Source organism: Taudactylus pleione, unplaced genomic scaffold, assembly GCF_031769625.1.
Source record: "Taudactylus pleione unplaced genomic scaffold, aTauple2 ptg000039l, whole genome shotgun sequence".
Taxonomy (NCBI): Eukaryota; Metazoa; Chordata; class Amphibia; order Anura; family Myobatrachidae; genus Taudactylus; species Taudactylus pleione.
This window is the reverse complement of record NW_028284441.1, coordinates 8,158,789-8,175,511: the sequence shown is the minus strand read 5'-3', so window position 1 is coordinate 8,175,511 and position 16,723 is coordinate 8,158,789. Positions and strand designations below refer to the sequence as shown.

Genomic DNA, 16,723 nt, shown 5'->3' with positions numbered 1-16,723 from the left:
GTATATAATTAATTGAAAGATTTTACGTTTTTTTAAATTGTACTTTTGTCTATTTGTCTATCATCTTAGACACATGTTGTACACATTTGCACACAACAGAATGATTGGGTGGCATGCGTCATTGTGGTCACTCCCCCATATCTACAATGCAATGCAATCAGATTATAGCTATTATCTTCTAGAAGGTGCTAGATAAATAAGTACAATCTGATTGGTTGCTATGGGCAACATCTCCACTTCTGTCAGCAGTAGGTGCTGGTGGCAGTTAGTCCACACGTGGATCAGCTTAACCAGTTCTTAAATCTAGATGATGTGTGCACCCAGCGACAGCAGATGTGACGGCACAATATATATCGGGTGGTCTGTACATGAAGATCATAGCTAGAATCTGATTGGTTGCTATGGGCAACACCTCCACTTCTAAAAACTCTCACATTAGTAAATTTACCCTTTGGAGAGAGATAAAGTGGAGAACTTTCTCATAGCAACCAATCAATTTCAATTCTAACTGTCATTGCATACCTCCCAGCATGACCCTCTCCAGGAGGGACACAATGCTCAGGTCCTGGACTTCCCTGGTAAGAGGCGGGGCTGCAGCGCAGTTCAAAATTCAAATAGGGGAGTCACACCAACTGTCATTTCACACACTGCCAAACATCACTGGCTGGGACTCACTTTCAGTTGGTGTGACTCCCCTATTTGAATTTTGGACTGTACTGCAGCCCCACCCCTGGAGCCACCACCAATAATAAATTACCAGGGAAGTCCAGGACCAGAGCATTGTGTCCCTCCTGGAGAGGGTCATGTTGGGAGGTATGTCATTTTCCTAGCACAGCCTGTAATATGACAGAAGCTGATTGGTTGGAACTTTCTCTCTCTCTAAGATTTGATAAATCTCCCCCTTATGTGAATGTATAGAGGGGGGGCGATGATGCAATTTGCGCTAAATCGTTTCATCATGGTCTCGTTCCCTGCTACACAGTGCTGGTATTGTTGGCATTGTGTAGCGGGGATGGGCCAAGATGACGCTATTGTACGGTTATGCCCCCACTCTACCCCCAGTTCAGCAACATGTCCCCTGCCACACCCCCCTATGCTGCATCACGCCCCCCGCTATGCCGACCCACACTCCCACTCTATCCCAACCCAGAGGGGGCAGCCAGAATGTCAGCAAGTATGGCCAGGTCTGAGGTTCATCACACTTTGATAAATAACCCCCATAATATTTGTTTTAACATAGTTTATATACTACATTGTTTTAAGGGGCCCATTTAATTATCCATTTGGGGCCCCTGCAAAAATTAAGGTTTGCCTCTGGATGAAGGTCCTGGGCTTTTCCCTGCTGCATGACTAGAGTTTATAGTGGAGTGGTGCAGTTGGTGCAGTGTCCTTCCCTTTATTGTACATTATTATTGTACGTTGTATTGTGCGGGGTGGGGAAGGGGGGGCACTGATTTATAGTATGGTGATTGGACCAGAATATTATCTCACTAGAGAACAAAGTGTCCCTTAGTCACTAGCAGATGCAACATGTACAGGGAGGTGATGAATCTGTCACTGAATCAGCCTCACAATGAGGGATCGGGAAGCAGGGCTGGCTCGAGGAATGTTCGACTTGTGCGGTCAAACAGGGGCGCCACCCCATAGGGGGCGCACCCCTCTCAACATCCCGATTTTAGCACTGTCCCGCTGTTCCACCCGTGGGCCGAAGTGTCCCACAGGTGGCCTGGTCGGGGGGTTGGGCAGCCCCACCACTGCAGCAGTGTGGCAGTGCAGGACCCTGGAGTAGCTGAATGTAAGCTGCGCGCATGCGCATGGCATCCATTCTGTGCAGGCAGAGGGCTGGGGGAAGTGCTGGGATCTCCCCAAGCCTGACATTACACCGGAGGTGTGCCATGCAGGCATGTCCACAAATATCGTCATTTAGGGGCGTGGTCTATGGTAATTAGGCCACACCCCATTTTTGATTGCACCTAGTCAGGCGTGGCGTCACCAAGCGCAATGACAACCAATGCTGCACAGGGCAGGGCTACCCCTGTCGGGAAGGGAGAATGGATAATTTTAAATTACTCCCTGGTACCAATATGCAGATATGCAGCTCTGTTACTGGGCCAGTCGCATTCGGGAACACCATTCACATGGCAGTCCAATGGGTGATTTCATTAATGAACCTAAAGCCTAGCCTGGAATCACTGCACATGTACTAGTCCCAGGCATGCCCAGAAGGCCGTAGTGAGTACTAGGAAGAGGGTGGGCAGTAATTTGGCGATCCTGTCTAACACCAGCTGAGAATAATAAGAGATAATCAGAGGGATTAAGGCAGAAAAGTGGCCTATGGCCATCATATATATATATAATAAATAACAGCAGCCAGTAGAGACAGTCAGTTATCACCTTATTTTTGGATGATTTGGTGGAGGGTTATACTTTCAGATTGTATGGGATGCACAACCCCCACTATTGGGATACCAATAAGAACAAGCCAAATGAGCCTGTTTAATCACTCTAGACTGACACTGTTTCAAAAGATCACTTTTATTCTAGTACACTTATGATATCACATATGACAGATGTTCCCAAACTCTGCCATTACAGTACAGGTTTTAAGGATATACATGCTTTAGCACAGGTGACCTAATTAGCACCTCAGTCAATTTGATTTAACCCTCTGGGCTCAAGCATGGATATCCTCAAACCTGGACTGTAGTGGCGAGTTTGGGGAACCTCTGACATATAGCGTTTTTTCATTTGTTGTATGTGTGTGTGTGTGTGTGTATATAATATATATACATATATTAGACACAGCCCCAAGGATTCTCAACCCTTAGAACCAAGAGTGTTAGGGACAGTGATGTCACAAATTGCTTTGTGATGTCACCTGGTTGCTGGCTCAGTGACTTATCAACATAATTTCCCTCTTTGTATCTTCACCATTTCCAGTGGTAAGGTGCTTTTCTTGTGCTTAGCGAGCTTGTGTTTATTATATAATATATAACATGAGAACAAAAAAGAGAAAGCGACCAAAGAAGAACAGGTGCGCTGCAGAGGAGCTAGAGGCTCCTAGCGATAGGAATAAGGAGGATGTACGCGAGGTGAGAGGAGACCTTCCCAATATCCTAGAGGAAGGAGGCACTCAGGTGAGCGAGGAGAACCGGGCAGCTGAGACGGCCTCAAAGACTCTCCAAAAGAAGAGCAAAAAGAGGCAGACTAGATCTAAGAAGCCGTCAGATGAGGCCCCAAATAAGAGGAGGAAAGTGCATAAGACCAGCAGTAACAGAGCGGCCATTAACAGGCCCCTAGACAAGATGGAGGACAGCAGGAGGAATAAAAAAAAGAAAAAGGAGGAGCCAGAAGATCCAGGTGAGGGACCCAGCGCGCCCATCAGTACAGCCATGGCTGTGTCACACCGGAGGGGCAATAAGCGGTCTCACACAACTGAGGGCAATGGCGGTAAAAAGAAATTTAAGACAACAGCAGGTAAATTATTTTTATAAAAAAATATGAAATGTATTGTAAATTTTATTACAGAAGTAAGTGAGGTGTCAGGTACAGTAGTATTGATGTCAGGGCTGTTGAGGGAGGAGACTGGGCCGGGTACTGGTGGAGGTGTTGCTACGACCCCTTCAGCCAGGATTTGTCCCCATCAGCCAGGGGCAGATCGTCTCCCCCCCCGTAACACTTGCAGAGAGAGAGGAGACAGCAGCTCATCAGCAGCAGCCTGCTCATTCTCCCTGCCCAATGTGCAATTGACATGAGTAATGAGAACCCCTCCTCTCAACGCCACTAATTTCTGTGTGTAAGCACCAAGAACAAGAGCACAAGTCAGTCGTAACTCCAACCCTACATATATGCGCTGCTCGGGGAGGCGCAAGTTATCTTACACTACTGGACTTGCGCATGGAGACTCAGGACCTCATTCAGAGTCGGTCGTTGCGGCCGCATAGTCGTACGCCACCGATGTTCGCTAAACTGCGCATGCGTAAAGTTCGCAATGCGCGTGCGCAAACTAGCTGCTACGATCAGAAATTTCTCTCTCCTTGAACACAGCCAGGTCATTAGTTTGAGAGACAGAATGAGGCGTTTATGGGTGGTAACAGGGGAAGGTGCCTGAAAACGGGGGAGTGGAGAGCCGAACGCAGGCGTGCCTAATTATGCGAACGGCGTTTTATGGGAGTGCATAGTTAACAAAGTAGTGTCATGGCACACGTGACATGGGTGATTTGTACACTGACCTGATCGTAGTGCTTAAGAGAGGGTATGGTCAACCTTAAGCTCTACGACCAGTTCCGATGGTTACCGATGGTCTCGATTAATCCTTATATGGCCGGAGATGACGTGTAATGCGTACGAGAAGGGGGCGTATTTTTTGTTTTACGGCCGCATCCTCCCCTTGGTCGGCCAGCCAACGATCCAATCTTAAGGACGCAACTTGCGAGTGCATCATTTGCATATCCGGCCCCTTTTCCCTTACGACCGTGCAGCCGCAACGACCGACTCTGAATGAGGTCCTCAGTACCGCTTCACCAAGCACAAGGGGCGCTAAGTGTTTGTTACATGCTGCTCGCAATACTGGCACCGTGTGATACATTGTATGTGACATGATTGTATTTATCTCCTGTGCAGTAACTCAGGCCCCATGTACACAACACAAAGATTTATTATTTTACAGGTAAATCATTATGATCTAGCAGCAAACTGGTGCATTTCTCTGCTAAACCTTCTCTTTCCCTAACTGGGCCTGATTCAGAGCTGTACTCAAACCCAATGGTGGGGGGACTACATATGTGCAGAATGGTCCTGCCTCATTGCATGCAGTGCCCCCTAATCCACAGCCTGGTTGACAGGTTGCGGCCATTTGGGAGCGGGGAGGGGGTGGCGCAGCAGCGGATTCTCGGACGCAGCAGCGGATCACACATGCATGACGCTACCTGCAGCTTTAGTATATTTACACACTGCAGCTGCGTCCAAAGACACTGATGCTGCTGTGTGTACTGCGTCCATCTCTGGCTCAGGCGTAATGAGCTCTATTAGATAGCCCCACTTTTCCTTCTCTCTCTATGGGCTCTATTTATTAACATTATTTTTACTAAAATAAAGTGAAAAAGGGTGTTTTCACACCCTTTTCACATTATTTTAGTTTCACCTGTAGTTATTACAGGGCAATTGGAGTAGAATTAGTAAAATTCTACTCCAACCCCCAGTATCACTTATTTTTAGTAAAGCAGATCGCATTTCCCATAATTGTAATGGGAAATGTGATCTGTGTGCAAGTTACTAAAAATAAATTGTAAAAAAATAGCGGGGGAAGCCCTGTGATAATAACGCCACCTGGAGGTGGCATTATCCAGGGTCTCCCCCGGTTACCGGGCTCCCACTCTGCTCTAACGGGGAGAGCAGAGGCGGGAGCCGGTACCAGTAATCAGCTATGTGGTCTAAGTAGACCACAAGCTGATTACTGTAAAAAAAAAGAAAAAAAAAAGAAACATTTTTTTTTTCCTTACCTGAATCCAGGGACCGGTGATCGTGCCTCCGGTGATGGCTCCTCTCCGGTCAGCTGGTCTCCCACAGTGCACTGGGGCCCGGTCATCAGGTGATCGGGTCCCAGTGCAGTATGGGAGATCACCTGACCGGGAAGCCCGGAGAAGATCACCGGAGGCCAGGAGGTGCAGGTAAGTGTAATGAAGGGGGGGGGGTCTCGGGGGGGGGGGTCGCGGGGTCCGCGATCGCGGGGGGTGGGGCTTAGCGCCGGGGGGCGGGGCTTAGCGTCGGTGGGGGGGTAGTAGCGACGGTGGGTCGGCGCATGCGCAGGCTCTTAGTCGCGGTATTTTTTCCAAAAATACCGCGACTAGAGTGCGGATGGGATCCGCAGGGATAGAGCTTTATCGCAAGCTCTGTCCCTGCAAGGGATTTATAGTAAATCCCTGTGATATTGCCGGAATTCGCAATGCGAATTCACTCGGTAATATCACACTACAATCCGCATTCAATATGCGGATTGTAGTAAATAGAGCCCTATAAGCAGTATTATCACTATAGTGTATACTTGTCATAGGTATAATGTATTTACCCCTCTCTCACCTCTCGCCGCTCTTCACGTCTTTTCCCTATCACCCAGCTCTATGCAACCTCTTTATTATATAATAATTACTATTCTACAGCACCTGTCACTTTGTTGTTCTATTGTCCTATCCAATGTTGTAGTCAGGATGATTTACCCCTTATTAATCTGTTTCATCTCTGTCGCACCCCAAGAACATATGATAAAGCCACGTAATAATATACTGACTGGGTACTACAGAAAACCAGCATTAATACTGTAACCTAATGGTTCATAACACATGACCCCAGTTGTATACTTCTCTCTTTCTGGGCAGGATATATCATGCATCGCATTTTGGATGTCATACATTGCACCACTAGTCGCATACAGTAGTGCGGTATGTATGTACAACTGTGATTATAAATGTAAAGGACAGCTCTTCCAATAAGAGCCGGTGTGCGGACTTCCAGGTTTATGACCCAGGAGTCCTTCTGCGCATGCGTGTCTGTCGGCCAGCACAAGTTGTGGGGGACACTGGGAAGGATCCTATTGGATCCCTGTCGGGGAATTATGCGGTAAGAAGACAATAAGCTCCTATTAGGCTATGGAGTACAAGCTCCACAAAGTTTTGCTTTTCTGAGCTTGGGGCATATGGGGAATGTGATCAAACCTCAGAAAACAGCAGTTGTTGGGTTTTGACCGCATTTTGGGCTTGATGCATCCCGTCCTCTATGCTATAATTATCTGTAACATTTAAAAAGTTACATCAGCAGAAAAAAACACAGAGCCGTAACTAGACTTTTTGGTGCCCTGTGCCAGAAAAAGCATAGGTGTCCCCCCCCCTTCATTTTTCAAATTGGGACATAAGAAAGTGTACCCAAAAAAGGGCCATGGCCTCATGGGGATGGGCCAGGGAAGAGATAGGGGAAGCCAGGAGATGCTGGGGATAAAAGAAGAGGAAGCTACGAGTGAGAATTATAATAAACAGGGAAATTGACAGGCACAAACAGCGCCCCCTGTCCTGCGGTGCCCTGTGCCATGGCACTGGTCACACTACCCTAGTTACAGCCCTGAAAAAAACACAAAGTTAATTTCAATAAAAAATGCTGATTTCTATTTATATCACAAGGTGGAAGTAAGAACCCCCCAGCCAGCTCCCCTGAGACATCGGCTGCCTCTCACCTGATGGAAAGTTTAACCTTCCATGGAAAGATCGGAGAGGGCAGTTTCGGGAAGGTAAGTGAGCAGTAGGGATTTTCCTGACTTCCCTGTAAACACTGCAGCAAATAGAACAGACCGTCTGATGACATAAGAACTTTACTTGCTGCATCATATTATTTATCAGTCATTATATACACAATGGGCGCTCTCCATTAAAAATACAATGGGGTCCATTTGAAAAGGCAACTCTGAAGGAAACAGCAGCGTATTCCTTGTTCTTCCTCCATATTTGCTTTGGCTGGATCAAGGTTTGTAGGGGCCCCAGGGCAGCTAACTTGTGGGGGCCCTTACCCATTAAATGATGAATAAAATATGTTGGCGATGTTATTAAAAAGTATAATGTGAAAATACTCACAGCACCACAAATGTGTTAAGTCCACTGTAGTGTCCCAGTTCCCATTATGCCACACAGAAACCTCAGTTCACATATGCCATAGTGCTCCCCCATGCTGATGCTATCGCTATGTGTAGGGGGTCCCCAGTGTTGGGGAGTGGTCTCTTGCAGCGACAGGCAGCACTTCCTGATGTTAGTGCGGTGACTGACAGTCAGATTACAGATGGCACAGGGGGGGGTGGGGGGGCGCATTCTCACCTTGTTCTGAAGAACGCTGTGGTCACTTTGTCTTGTCACCTTCTGTTTGTACAATGATTTCTGGGAGTGTTGGCTCTGCAGGCTCCACAGCTGAGGACACTGAGCCTGATTCAGGTTGGATTGCAATGCTGCCATCGCACGCAGCCGGCTGACGTTTGCATTCTGCGCATGCGTATAAGACGCAGTGCGTGTGCGCGAACCAGGAGCTGCGATAGGGAAGCGATCACAGTTAGCACGCAGCTCCATCACACATTGATTGACAGGAAGTGACCGTATGGGGGTGGTCGGTGGAAAGCAGGCATGCCTGTGCGTTTGAATGCCGTTAGGGGCGTGCATATTGAAGCCCCCCCAATAGCATACGCGAGGTCTAGATGGCGACAGGAAGTTTAGCAGTCTGTGAGGTATGGTCAAGTCAATCACAACTGTGCGTATGGGTTCGATGTTACCGATGTTTGCGCTGAATTGTGGATTTATGTAATGGGAAGTGAGCGGCTTAATACAGCGGTTGGCATCTTGGTATAGTGTTGCAGTTGCCGTATAATCGCATTCATTAGTATATTTTCACACCGACCGGATACGTGCAAACGCAGCCTTGCATTCCATGCTAAATCAGGCCCACTGTGCATTGCTTCTGTCCCTTAGTACCAGTGATGTAACGTCGCCCCCGGCCTGCATTACATACTGCACTACTCCCTGGGGTCCCAGTCCTCACTCTCTGTCTCATCCAGGTGTTGCTGGCTTCCCATACCATCACCAGACAGCGGCTGGCTGTGAAAATGGTACAAAAGAGGACATTAGTGAGCAGCTTTAGGAACTCCATGTTCATAGAGAGAGACATCCTGGAAATAACTGGGGAGAGCGCGTTCTTCACGCATGGATATGCCGCGCTCCAGACACCGGTAAGAGTCTCTGTCACAATGATGACTAACGTCTTATTACACCGAGTAACAGTTTTGCTTAATAAAAATAAAATATTTATTGTATCTCATCGGTTCATTATAACAGTTCTTGTTCTCAGACACTTGTATGTATCACCTTCCTCCTATAGGTCACAGCCAGACTATCCAATGTCATAGCTTGCTGGCTATGTTATTGCAAATATAAATTATGTAAATTAAATGAATAATGTGTATGAGAAACAAGGTAATACTAATAACACATAACACAACCGTTCTTGCTGTGGTAACGGTAACACTTTTCCTATCCGGTTACCGTTCCACCAGAGTACGCTGCGCCCCCCCTTTACCTGTCAGCAGCAGCAGTCTGTGTCTCCCCAGCCCAGCAGACCCTGATGTATGCTGGGCTGTGGTGGGACCAGGGAGGCTGACCAGCAGCAGCAGTCTTCTCTGGATCAGTGGAGGGAAGAGGAGCGATTACACTGACTGTACGCCCCCCTGGAGTTGCCTGGCTAAGGGGCACACGACTGTGCCCTGCGCCGCAAATATTATTTTTTTCTTTCCATTTTTTTGTTAGGGTGTGTGGCCATGGTCGGCATAGCGGGGGGCGTGGTGCGGCATAGGAAAAGGAGTGGCTGGCACAGGATGCGGCATTGGAGTGAAGAAGTGATCACATCATCATGACCTGGCCCTTCGCTACACAATGCTGGAGATTACACAAATTGCCGGCCCCTCCCCCCCCGCCGGACCAACCTCAAGTAGATGCTGCAGATAGAGTGCAGTGGGGTTCAGGGGTGGCATCTGGCCCGGGAATCTCACCCACTTTTCAAGGTGGACGGGAGCTCCACCCAATTTTCCGGAGGCTGTCTGCCATTTCGGGATAGTAAGCAAGCATGGTGACATACCGCCCAACTGTCCCGCATTTAGCGGGACAGTCCCATTTTTCTGGGACTGTCCCGCAGTCCCACCCGCGGGCCGCAGTGTCCTGCGGTGGGGGGGAAGTTGGGGGGAAGCATACAGTGCTGCTCTGCGCATGCGCACAGCATCTATACACAGTACGGGGGGGAAGCCTGGGGGCAGCCCAGCATCTCGGCTGCACTGGGCACGCCTCTTAGAGATGCAAATGGGGGCGTTTCATCCAGCCACACCCACTTTGGCGCGTAGAAGACCCGATTCGCCTAGGACAAATGTTGGGAGGTATGTGGGGAGTATTGTCTGCTGTGTGTCACAGTAATGCCCATAATGTAACTGATACCATGCTCTCTGTCTCTTACACAGGACCATGTAGTTTTCATCATGGAGTACCTGAGTGGGGGAGACCTGACCCAATTCATAAATTGCAGAGCCCCATTTGACATCAGTACTACAAGGTAAGAGTGACAATGGGTACATTCAGTGCTGAGGCCGGTGTCTGGCTGTGGTGTAAGATTAGCCCAAATTTCCATTGTTTCTCCCACTAGGCTCCTTTCATTGTTGCCCCATAACCGCTCCCCTATCTCCACATCTTGGTGCCCATCCCCCACAGCATCCTATCAGTATAACAGCAATATATGGAAATAATTCAGCCTATCTGGCCCAATGTTTATAATATGTAAATATCATTATTAATATGAGAGATAGTAACAGCACCTCTGTACATCTAATGCAGTAGGGCTCGGCCCATGCAGCCTAAACCTGGGTACACACTAGCCAATGTGTACTTGGACGATATGTCGGCCGACCAGATGATATCTCATGCAACCGTGGTAGCACCCAGAAAGTCTGTACACACTATGCGATCCACACTAACTGTTATTCCGTTATGTGTCGTAACGATAGAGTGTTCAATGGATCTCATAGTGTGCACCCAGCATAGCAAATCCAGGCCGGACCATTATAGGTTTCCATGGTGACAGGTCTGTGTATAATAAAGAGTCTCCTGGACTTAGGGCTCCAGTGTGTTACTTAGCCATACAGGAAGCCTGTGTGACAATGTTTCCCGTGACGATATCAGGGGGAATGTGCCATCTCATTATTGTCAGTCATCTCACTTTCACAATATTTCTACTGATAATTATTTTCTTTCTTCCCCATCAGATTTATAGCAGCAGAACTTGTATGTGGGCTGCGCTTCCTGCACACGAGGGGAATCATTCACAGGTAACGTATTATTTCTAATGATCACATATAGTAACCCCCTCATAGAGTTACAGTGTAGCTGTTATGTCCTTGTCATTCATTTCTGGGTATCATCATGATATTTGGGGTAAGACTGTTATGACCGCTCCACGCACCATCTTATCTCCCCCTTCATCCCACCCCATGCATAGTGACTGTATGCAGCTGATCTCCGCAGCGACTGTCATCCTAGTGACCACATCTCATGTTACAGGTCCCTTCGTTGCACTGTGGGCGGGATGCAGGATGCTGTGCATTTTGCATGCGATGCATCCCGCCACTTACCGCAAGCGTAACATTATTTATTAACGACGTATGCTTGAAAAAATCAAAGGACAGCTCTCCCGGTAAGACCTGTCTTTTGCGATAGAAGAAACCCGGGTTTATTACCCTGAAGTCCTTCTGCGTATGCGTTGAGTGACGCACACGCCGCAGGGAGTGTAGGGAGGTATCCCTAGCAGGGGGAGTTCCGAATTCAAGCCCATAGGCTTCTATTGGACAAAGCCATCTAAACATGGCATTACCCACTACATCCAAGCCCCGGAATGTATGGAATTCCGGAGCTTGGTGCACACGCGGTGAGCTGCATTCTGCATTGCTGCATCCAGCACTGTGACACTCTAATGGTTTTTATTATGTCACTCTGGGGACCTTTCTCCACAATAATCCAAGTTCTACAGCTGGTAGTTCTCTGACAAACAGAACTTACACTCACTCTCCTCACAGGGACATGAAACCAGACAACATTCTCCTGGATGCAGCCGGCCATGTGAAGATTGCCGATTTCGGCCTGGCAGTGAAGAATATCCATGGCCATAAAACGATCAGCGAGTGTGTGGGGACCCCAGGTTACATGGCCCCAGAGGTAAGTAACACAGTCTTCCCCTACAGGCTTCTCATGTCGTCATTTCCATATTTATCCCACCATATCCTGGTCCCAGTGATTTTACAAGGGGGGTGCAGGGGGTGTGAGCCGAACCCGGGTGTCACCGACCGAGGGGTGAACCAGAGGCGTCTTTAGAGAGGAGGGGGCCCATGTGCATCCCCCGTCAAAGGCCCTCTCACTCCAGCGGCCGGCAACTAACTGACGTAGCTGGCCGGCCACCTTAGAATCAATAGACTCTGGGCACTAGTGTGTGCCTGGAGTCTATTTTGCATGCGCAGATCACCGAGGAAATGGTGTGGCCGCCATTTTTCTAATGATTTCCTCACAGCGTATGCGCAAAACACCAGAAAAATGGCTGCGGTTTTCGCAGCAGCGTGCACGTTAGGACCAGTATGTACAAATAACAGCCTAACTCGGTGCCTCCTACCAGGATGGACAATGTACTAACTGTTTGTTTCTCCGTGTTGTCACAGATACTTTGTGATTTACCATATAACAGCATGGTGGACATCTTTTCATTTGGGGTCATTTTCTATCAGATGGCCACTGGGTCCTACCCATTTTATGCTGGTGAGGAGACCATTAAGATTGAGTATTCTGTTATGTATGACGCCCCGACGTATCCAAAGAACCTCGATCCAGAGATCCGGAACATCCTTCATAGAGTGAGTATAAACACGCGTATAACTGGGTCCGGAGAACATGGGAGTCACAGAGGAAATAAGACCTAGATTATAACTAAGCACACACTAAATCAGGGGTGGGGAACCTTTTTGCTTCCGAGGGCCATTTTGATATATATACTGTAACATTATTCCTCCGTGTGAAGTCACACGGTGGCGCGGGTCACAATTGCCGGTGATTACAGCAACCGGGAGCTGTAAGGGCAGTGGTGTGTCTGTCTGAAGTGTCCTAAGAATGCTCCAGGTGGCACTGCTGCATAGATTATGGCTGCAGGGTGCCATTCTAGGCCCCCTACTAGCCAGATGAGGCTAGCAGAAAAAAGCTACGAGGGCGAGACCAAATGATTCCGTGGGCCTTATATGGCCCCCGGGCCTGAGGTTCTCCATCCCTGCACTAAATGCATAGGCTATACGGGGTATAATTACTAAAGTGCAGGGTTTTAGAAGTGGAGATGTTGTACATAGCCACCAATCAGAATTTAGCTATTATTTTGTATAGGGTGCTAGATAAATGTTAAGTAGGATTCGATTGGTTGCTGTGGGCAACATTTCCACTTCTAAAAACCCGCACCTTAGTAAATATACCCCTAAGTGTCTGCAGTCACAGTATTCCCACCTAGTTATAGCCATACCCTTCAAATGTAACTACAGCAGCAAGGCAGCAATGTGTAATACCATTTTTCCACCAAAAACCTGTCTCCAACCTGATACACTGAGCACAGCTCGCAGCCAGGTTTTACCCCTTTTACACTGGCAGCTGGACCTGGGTTATTTTCTGGGTCTAGCTGTTCACAACGGACTCGGCTCTTCCGTGACCAAGGTCTTCCAATGTTACAGTGGATGGTTGTAGATGATGTCAACTCCAAGCGTTACTGAAGCCAACCAATTCGCTGGTTTGAAGCATGCCCCAGGTCACCATGACCCGGGTCACGCTGTTTACACTGCACCAAAACCCGGGTCCTTCAGTGACCAGGGTTGGATTCAGGGGTCACAAGACCTGGGTTATTCTTTCAAGGACCCTTTTACACCGAGCCGTGACCTGGATACATCCGGCAATAACCTGGGTTATTGTGCCAGTGGAGAAAGGGTATTCGATGGCCGGGTGAGAAGTTTGCTCTGATAAGACTGCCCCATTTACAGGGCAGCTATCATGAAGCTTCAGTTGGAATAGGCTTTGGATAATATTATTACATACCTTCTATTTGTCATTATTAGCTAGGCATAAAGTAATGCATATAGGAGACCTGGCTGCATTGGCGTCAGATTAACATTGGCAGGAAAAGGGTTTTATGTCACTGATCAGATCTTTAGTTATACATATTACTTGCCATATTGTGTCCTCTTTTGGAGGACTCACTTTCTGATAAATACTAGTAAAATACAATATAGAATAATGATACAGTCACGGCCATAACAGGGCAAGAATTTGCACTTTGCCAGCCCTGACCCCCAAACATGTGCTGTCATGACATCATGATGACGGGGCAGGACAACTGGTACCAGGATAAAGCTAAATGCTGGGAATGTCCTAACTAAGGAAGATCCAGGCGGCTCGGTAGCAGCTCTATGGCTGCTGGGTGCTGCTCCACAGACAATTAACGTCACAAATATTATTTTACTAGAAGAATAGCATTTATGTTTAATAAGTCTCCAGCAACTGTAGTTGAAAAACAAAGGTAAAGGATTTTATACATGTCGTCCTGAGAATAAAGTGCCATAAGGAATAAGGATGAAATTGGTCTAATGGTGCTTGTCTGCCATTAACAGCCTATACGTTTCTGTTTATCTCTACGGTAGCTCCTAAGCAAGTCCCCAAAGAAGAGACAGGTGATGTGCAGCAATCTGAGAGGTCATCCATTTTTCTGCCCAATCAACTGGGAGGAATTTGAGGCTGGTAGAACTACTCCCCCATTTACATTGCAGCCTGTAAGTATATGAATAAGATGGGAGTTTATGCCATGTGTGCGCTATCATGCAGTCACATTATCCCATAGACTACTGGGTGCAGCGATGGATGATGATGAGGAGAGATAAGTGACTTTGTAGGAAATTGACACACAAAAGCGAATCTTCTGGCAGAATATTCTGTGCCACAGATTTGCGAAGTCCTGGTGATACAATGGCGTTCCTCACTTTATTGGTAAATTCAGATTAGATGAATACCTAGGAACATATTTATCAATTATCGGTTATCGGCAAAAAGAAGTGCATACACGGGGGGGTGATTCAATGCATTGCGATGTTGAATAGTGCTTGAAGGGAGCTCCTGGAGCTATTCAATTAACAGCAATATTTAACTTTGTTGGGAAGCAGTTAAGTCGGAGAATGCCAGTTACCACGACTTAACCTGGGTGTTTAGTCGAGAGAACCGTCATTCTCCGACTAAAGTGCCAGCCACGAGGCCGGATAACAGCATTGCGGCTGGCACTTTAGTCGGATATCTCCTCGCACCCTCCTGGGGCTGTTCAGCATCGTGCTGAATTGAATCCCTGAGATGGGGTACAGCACCCAATACCATGCACAAGCTGCCGATTACATGGAAGCTTGTGCAGCAAAGGGGTCTATTCAGATCCCTCCAGCTTGTTACTTACCTCCAGCGACTCCGGGCTGTCACAGGCTTCCTCCTCAGGTCCTCTTGTGCTCGCCTGCAGGGAGAAGTTTGTGCAGGTACAGAACAGCAGTGGCCACAGGGGAGCCAGATCGCACACGGGGTGGGGGTCGAGAGGGGGCCGGCAGGATAAGAATAAAACGGCCGCGGGGGTGGGAGGGGTGAGCCGCTGTGAGGGGATAGCCGAATCAGACACCGGCAAGGGGTGGAAGCGTGCAATACCACTGTCTGAGCTCACCGTACCCCCTGGGATGGGCAGGGGGTGACATTCAGCAGTGAGGGAATCCTTACGGATACTTCAGCTGCCGGGGAAAAGTATCACTTTTCCGATTAGCTGACTTCACAGAAAGCGCAGCTTTTAGGAAGTGATACTTTAGTTAGGGAGGCATGAAATATACCTCCAAAATATTTTTTAAACTTGCATCAAGTTTAAAACATAGTTATCACTAGTGATAATTATGTAATGATGGATAGGCCCCTTAGTCTGTTGTGGCCAAATGCAAATTGAGGAGAATATTTTATGGAATGTTTTTGAAAATTCCATTAAACTCTAACGATTGGGCATTCGCTCTTCCACCTCGCCCCTGCTGGCCAACATGAGGAATTGCAGGGCAGTGACAGGCTGCAAGCACACTAGTTTTTTCAATGATTCTTAGAGGACTTATATAACCTTTCTTAGTTAGTACTTCAATTGCAAAAAAACAGACAAAATTTTACTTTATTTATTTATGCTACTTTCTACAAATTTGCTGTAATTTTTTCCTTTCAAATATATTTATAATGTATAAAGGAAAACCAGCCCTACAATGTAATAACCCGAAAATCAGCCAGGTATCTCGTCAATTCGGTTACATATCTCTGTCACGTTATTTTCTCATTTCTGGTAGCAGCTCTGTATTAATATATTGATGTGTTATGTTATCATGCAGCATATAGTATACCATAACATAGAACAGCGGGAAGAGCTTGCACACTATCTAGTTATTATTCTCCGTTATGACACATACAGTGACAAACTGTCCAATTAGTTCGGCATTTACCTGTCTATTATGTGACCAATCTGATTCATCTTCTTCGTAGACCCCAGTTACAATCAGGGAAAATGTACCCCTGGATGAGCTGCTGTCACCACCAGAAGCACAGGAGCCACCGATGTCTATAAAGGAGAACCGCCTGTTCCGTGGGTTCTCATTTACAAGTGACAGGTGGAAGACAATGCAGACTTCATAATGCACTGCAGGTAACATCTCACCCAGTACATCACATCAGAGGACACCGGCTCCATCCTCATTCTGCTACCAACTATCTCAGCTGTAAGATCTGCTGTGTCCTCCACATGTCATCTGCTGTGTCCTCCACGTGTCATCAGTGTGTCATCTGCTGTGTCCTCCACATCATCAGTGTCATCTGCTGTGCCCTCCACATCATCAGTGTGTCATCTTCTGTGCCCTCCACATGTCATTAGTGTGTCATCTGCTGTGCCCTCCAGTGTGTCATCTGCTGTGCCCTCCACATGTCATCTGCTATCATCTGCTGTGCCCTCCAGTGTGTCATCTGCTGTGTCCTCCACATCATCAGTGTGTCATCTGCTGTACCCTCCACCTGGCATCAGTGTGTCATCTGCTGTGCCCTCCACATCA

At 47.5% G+C, this 16,723-nt stretch overlaps 1 protein-coding gene across 1 annotated transcript; it reads left to right on the top strand.

Moving 5' to 3' along the window:
- The first annotated feature begins 2,996 nt into the window (after positions 1-2,996).
- Positions 2,997-16,313, top strand: LOC148538598 (protein kinase C delta type-like). Its single transcript, XM_088453298.1, has 9 exons — positions 2,997-3,477; positions 7,170-7,276; positions 8,582-8,752; positions 10,028-10,119; positions 10,826-10,888; positions 11,633-11,771; positions 12,266-12,457; positions 14,273-14,401; positions 16,164-16,313. Exons 1-9 carry the CDS (start codon positions 2,997-2,999, stop codon positions 16,311-16,313), a joined length of 1,524 nt encoding a protein of 507 aa, XP_088309424.1.
- Positions 16,314-16,723: the final 410 nt, after the last annotated feature.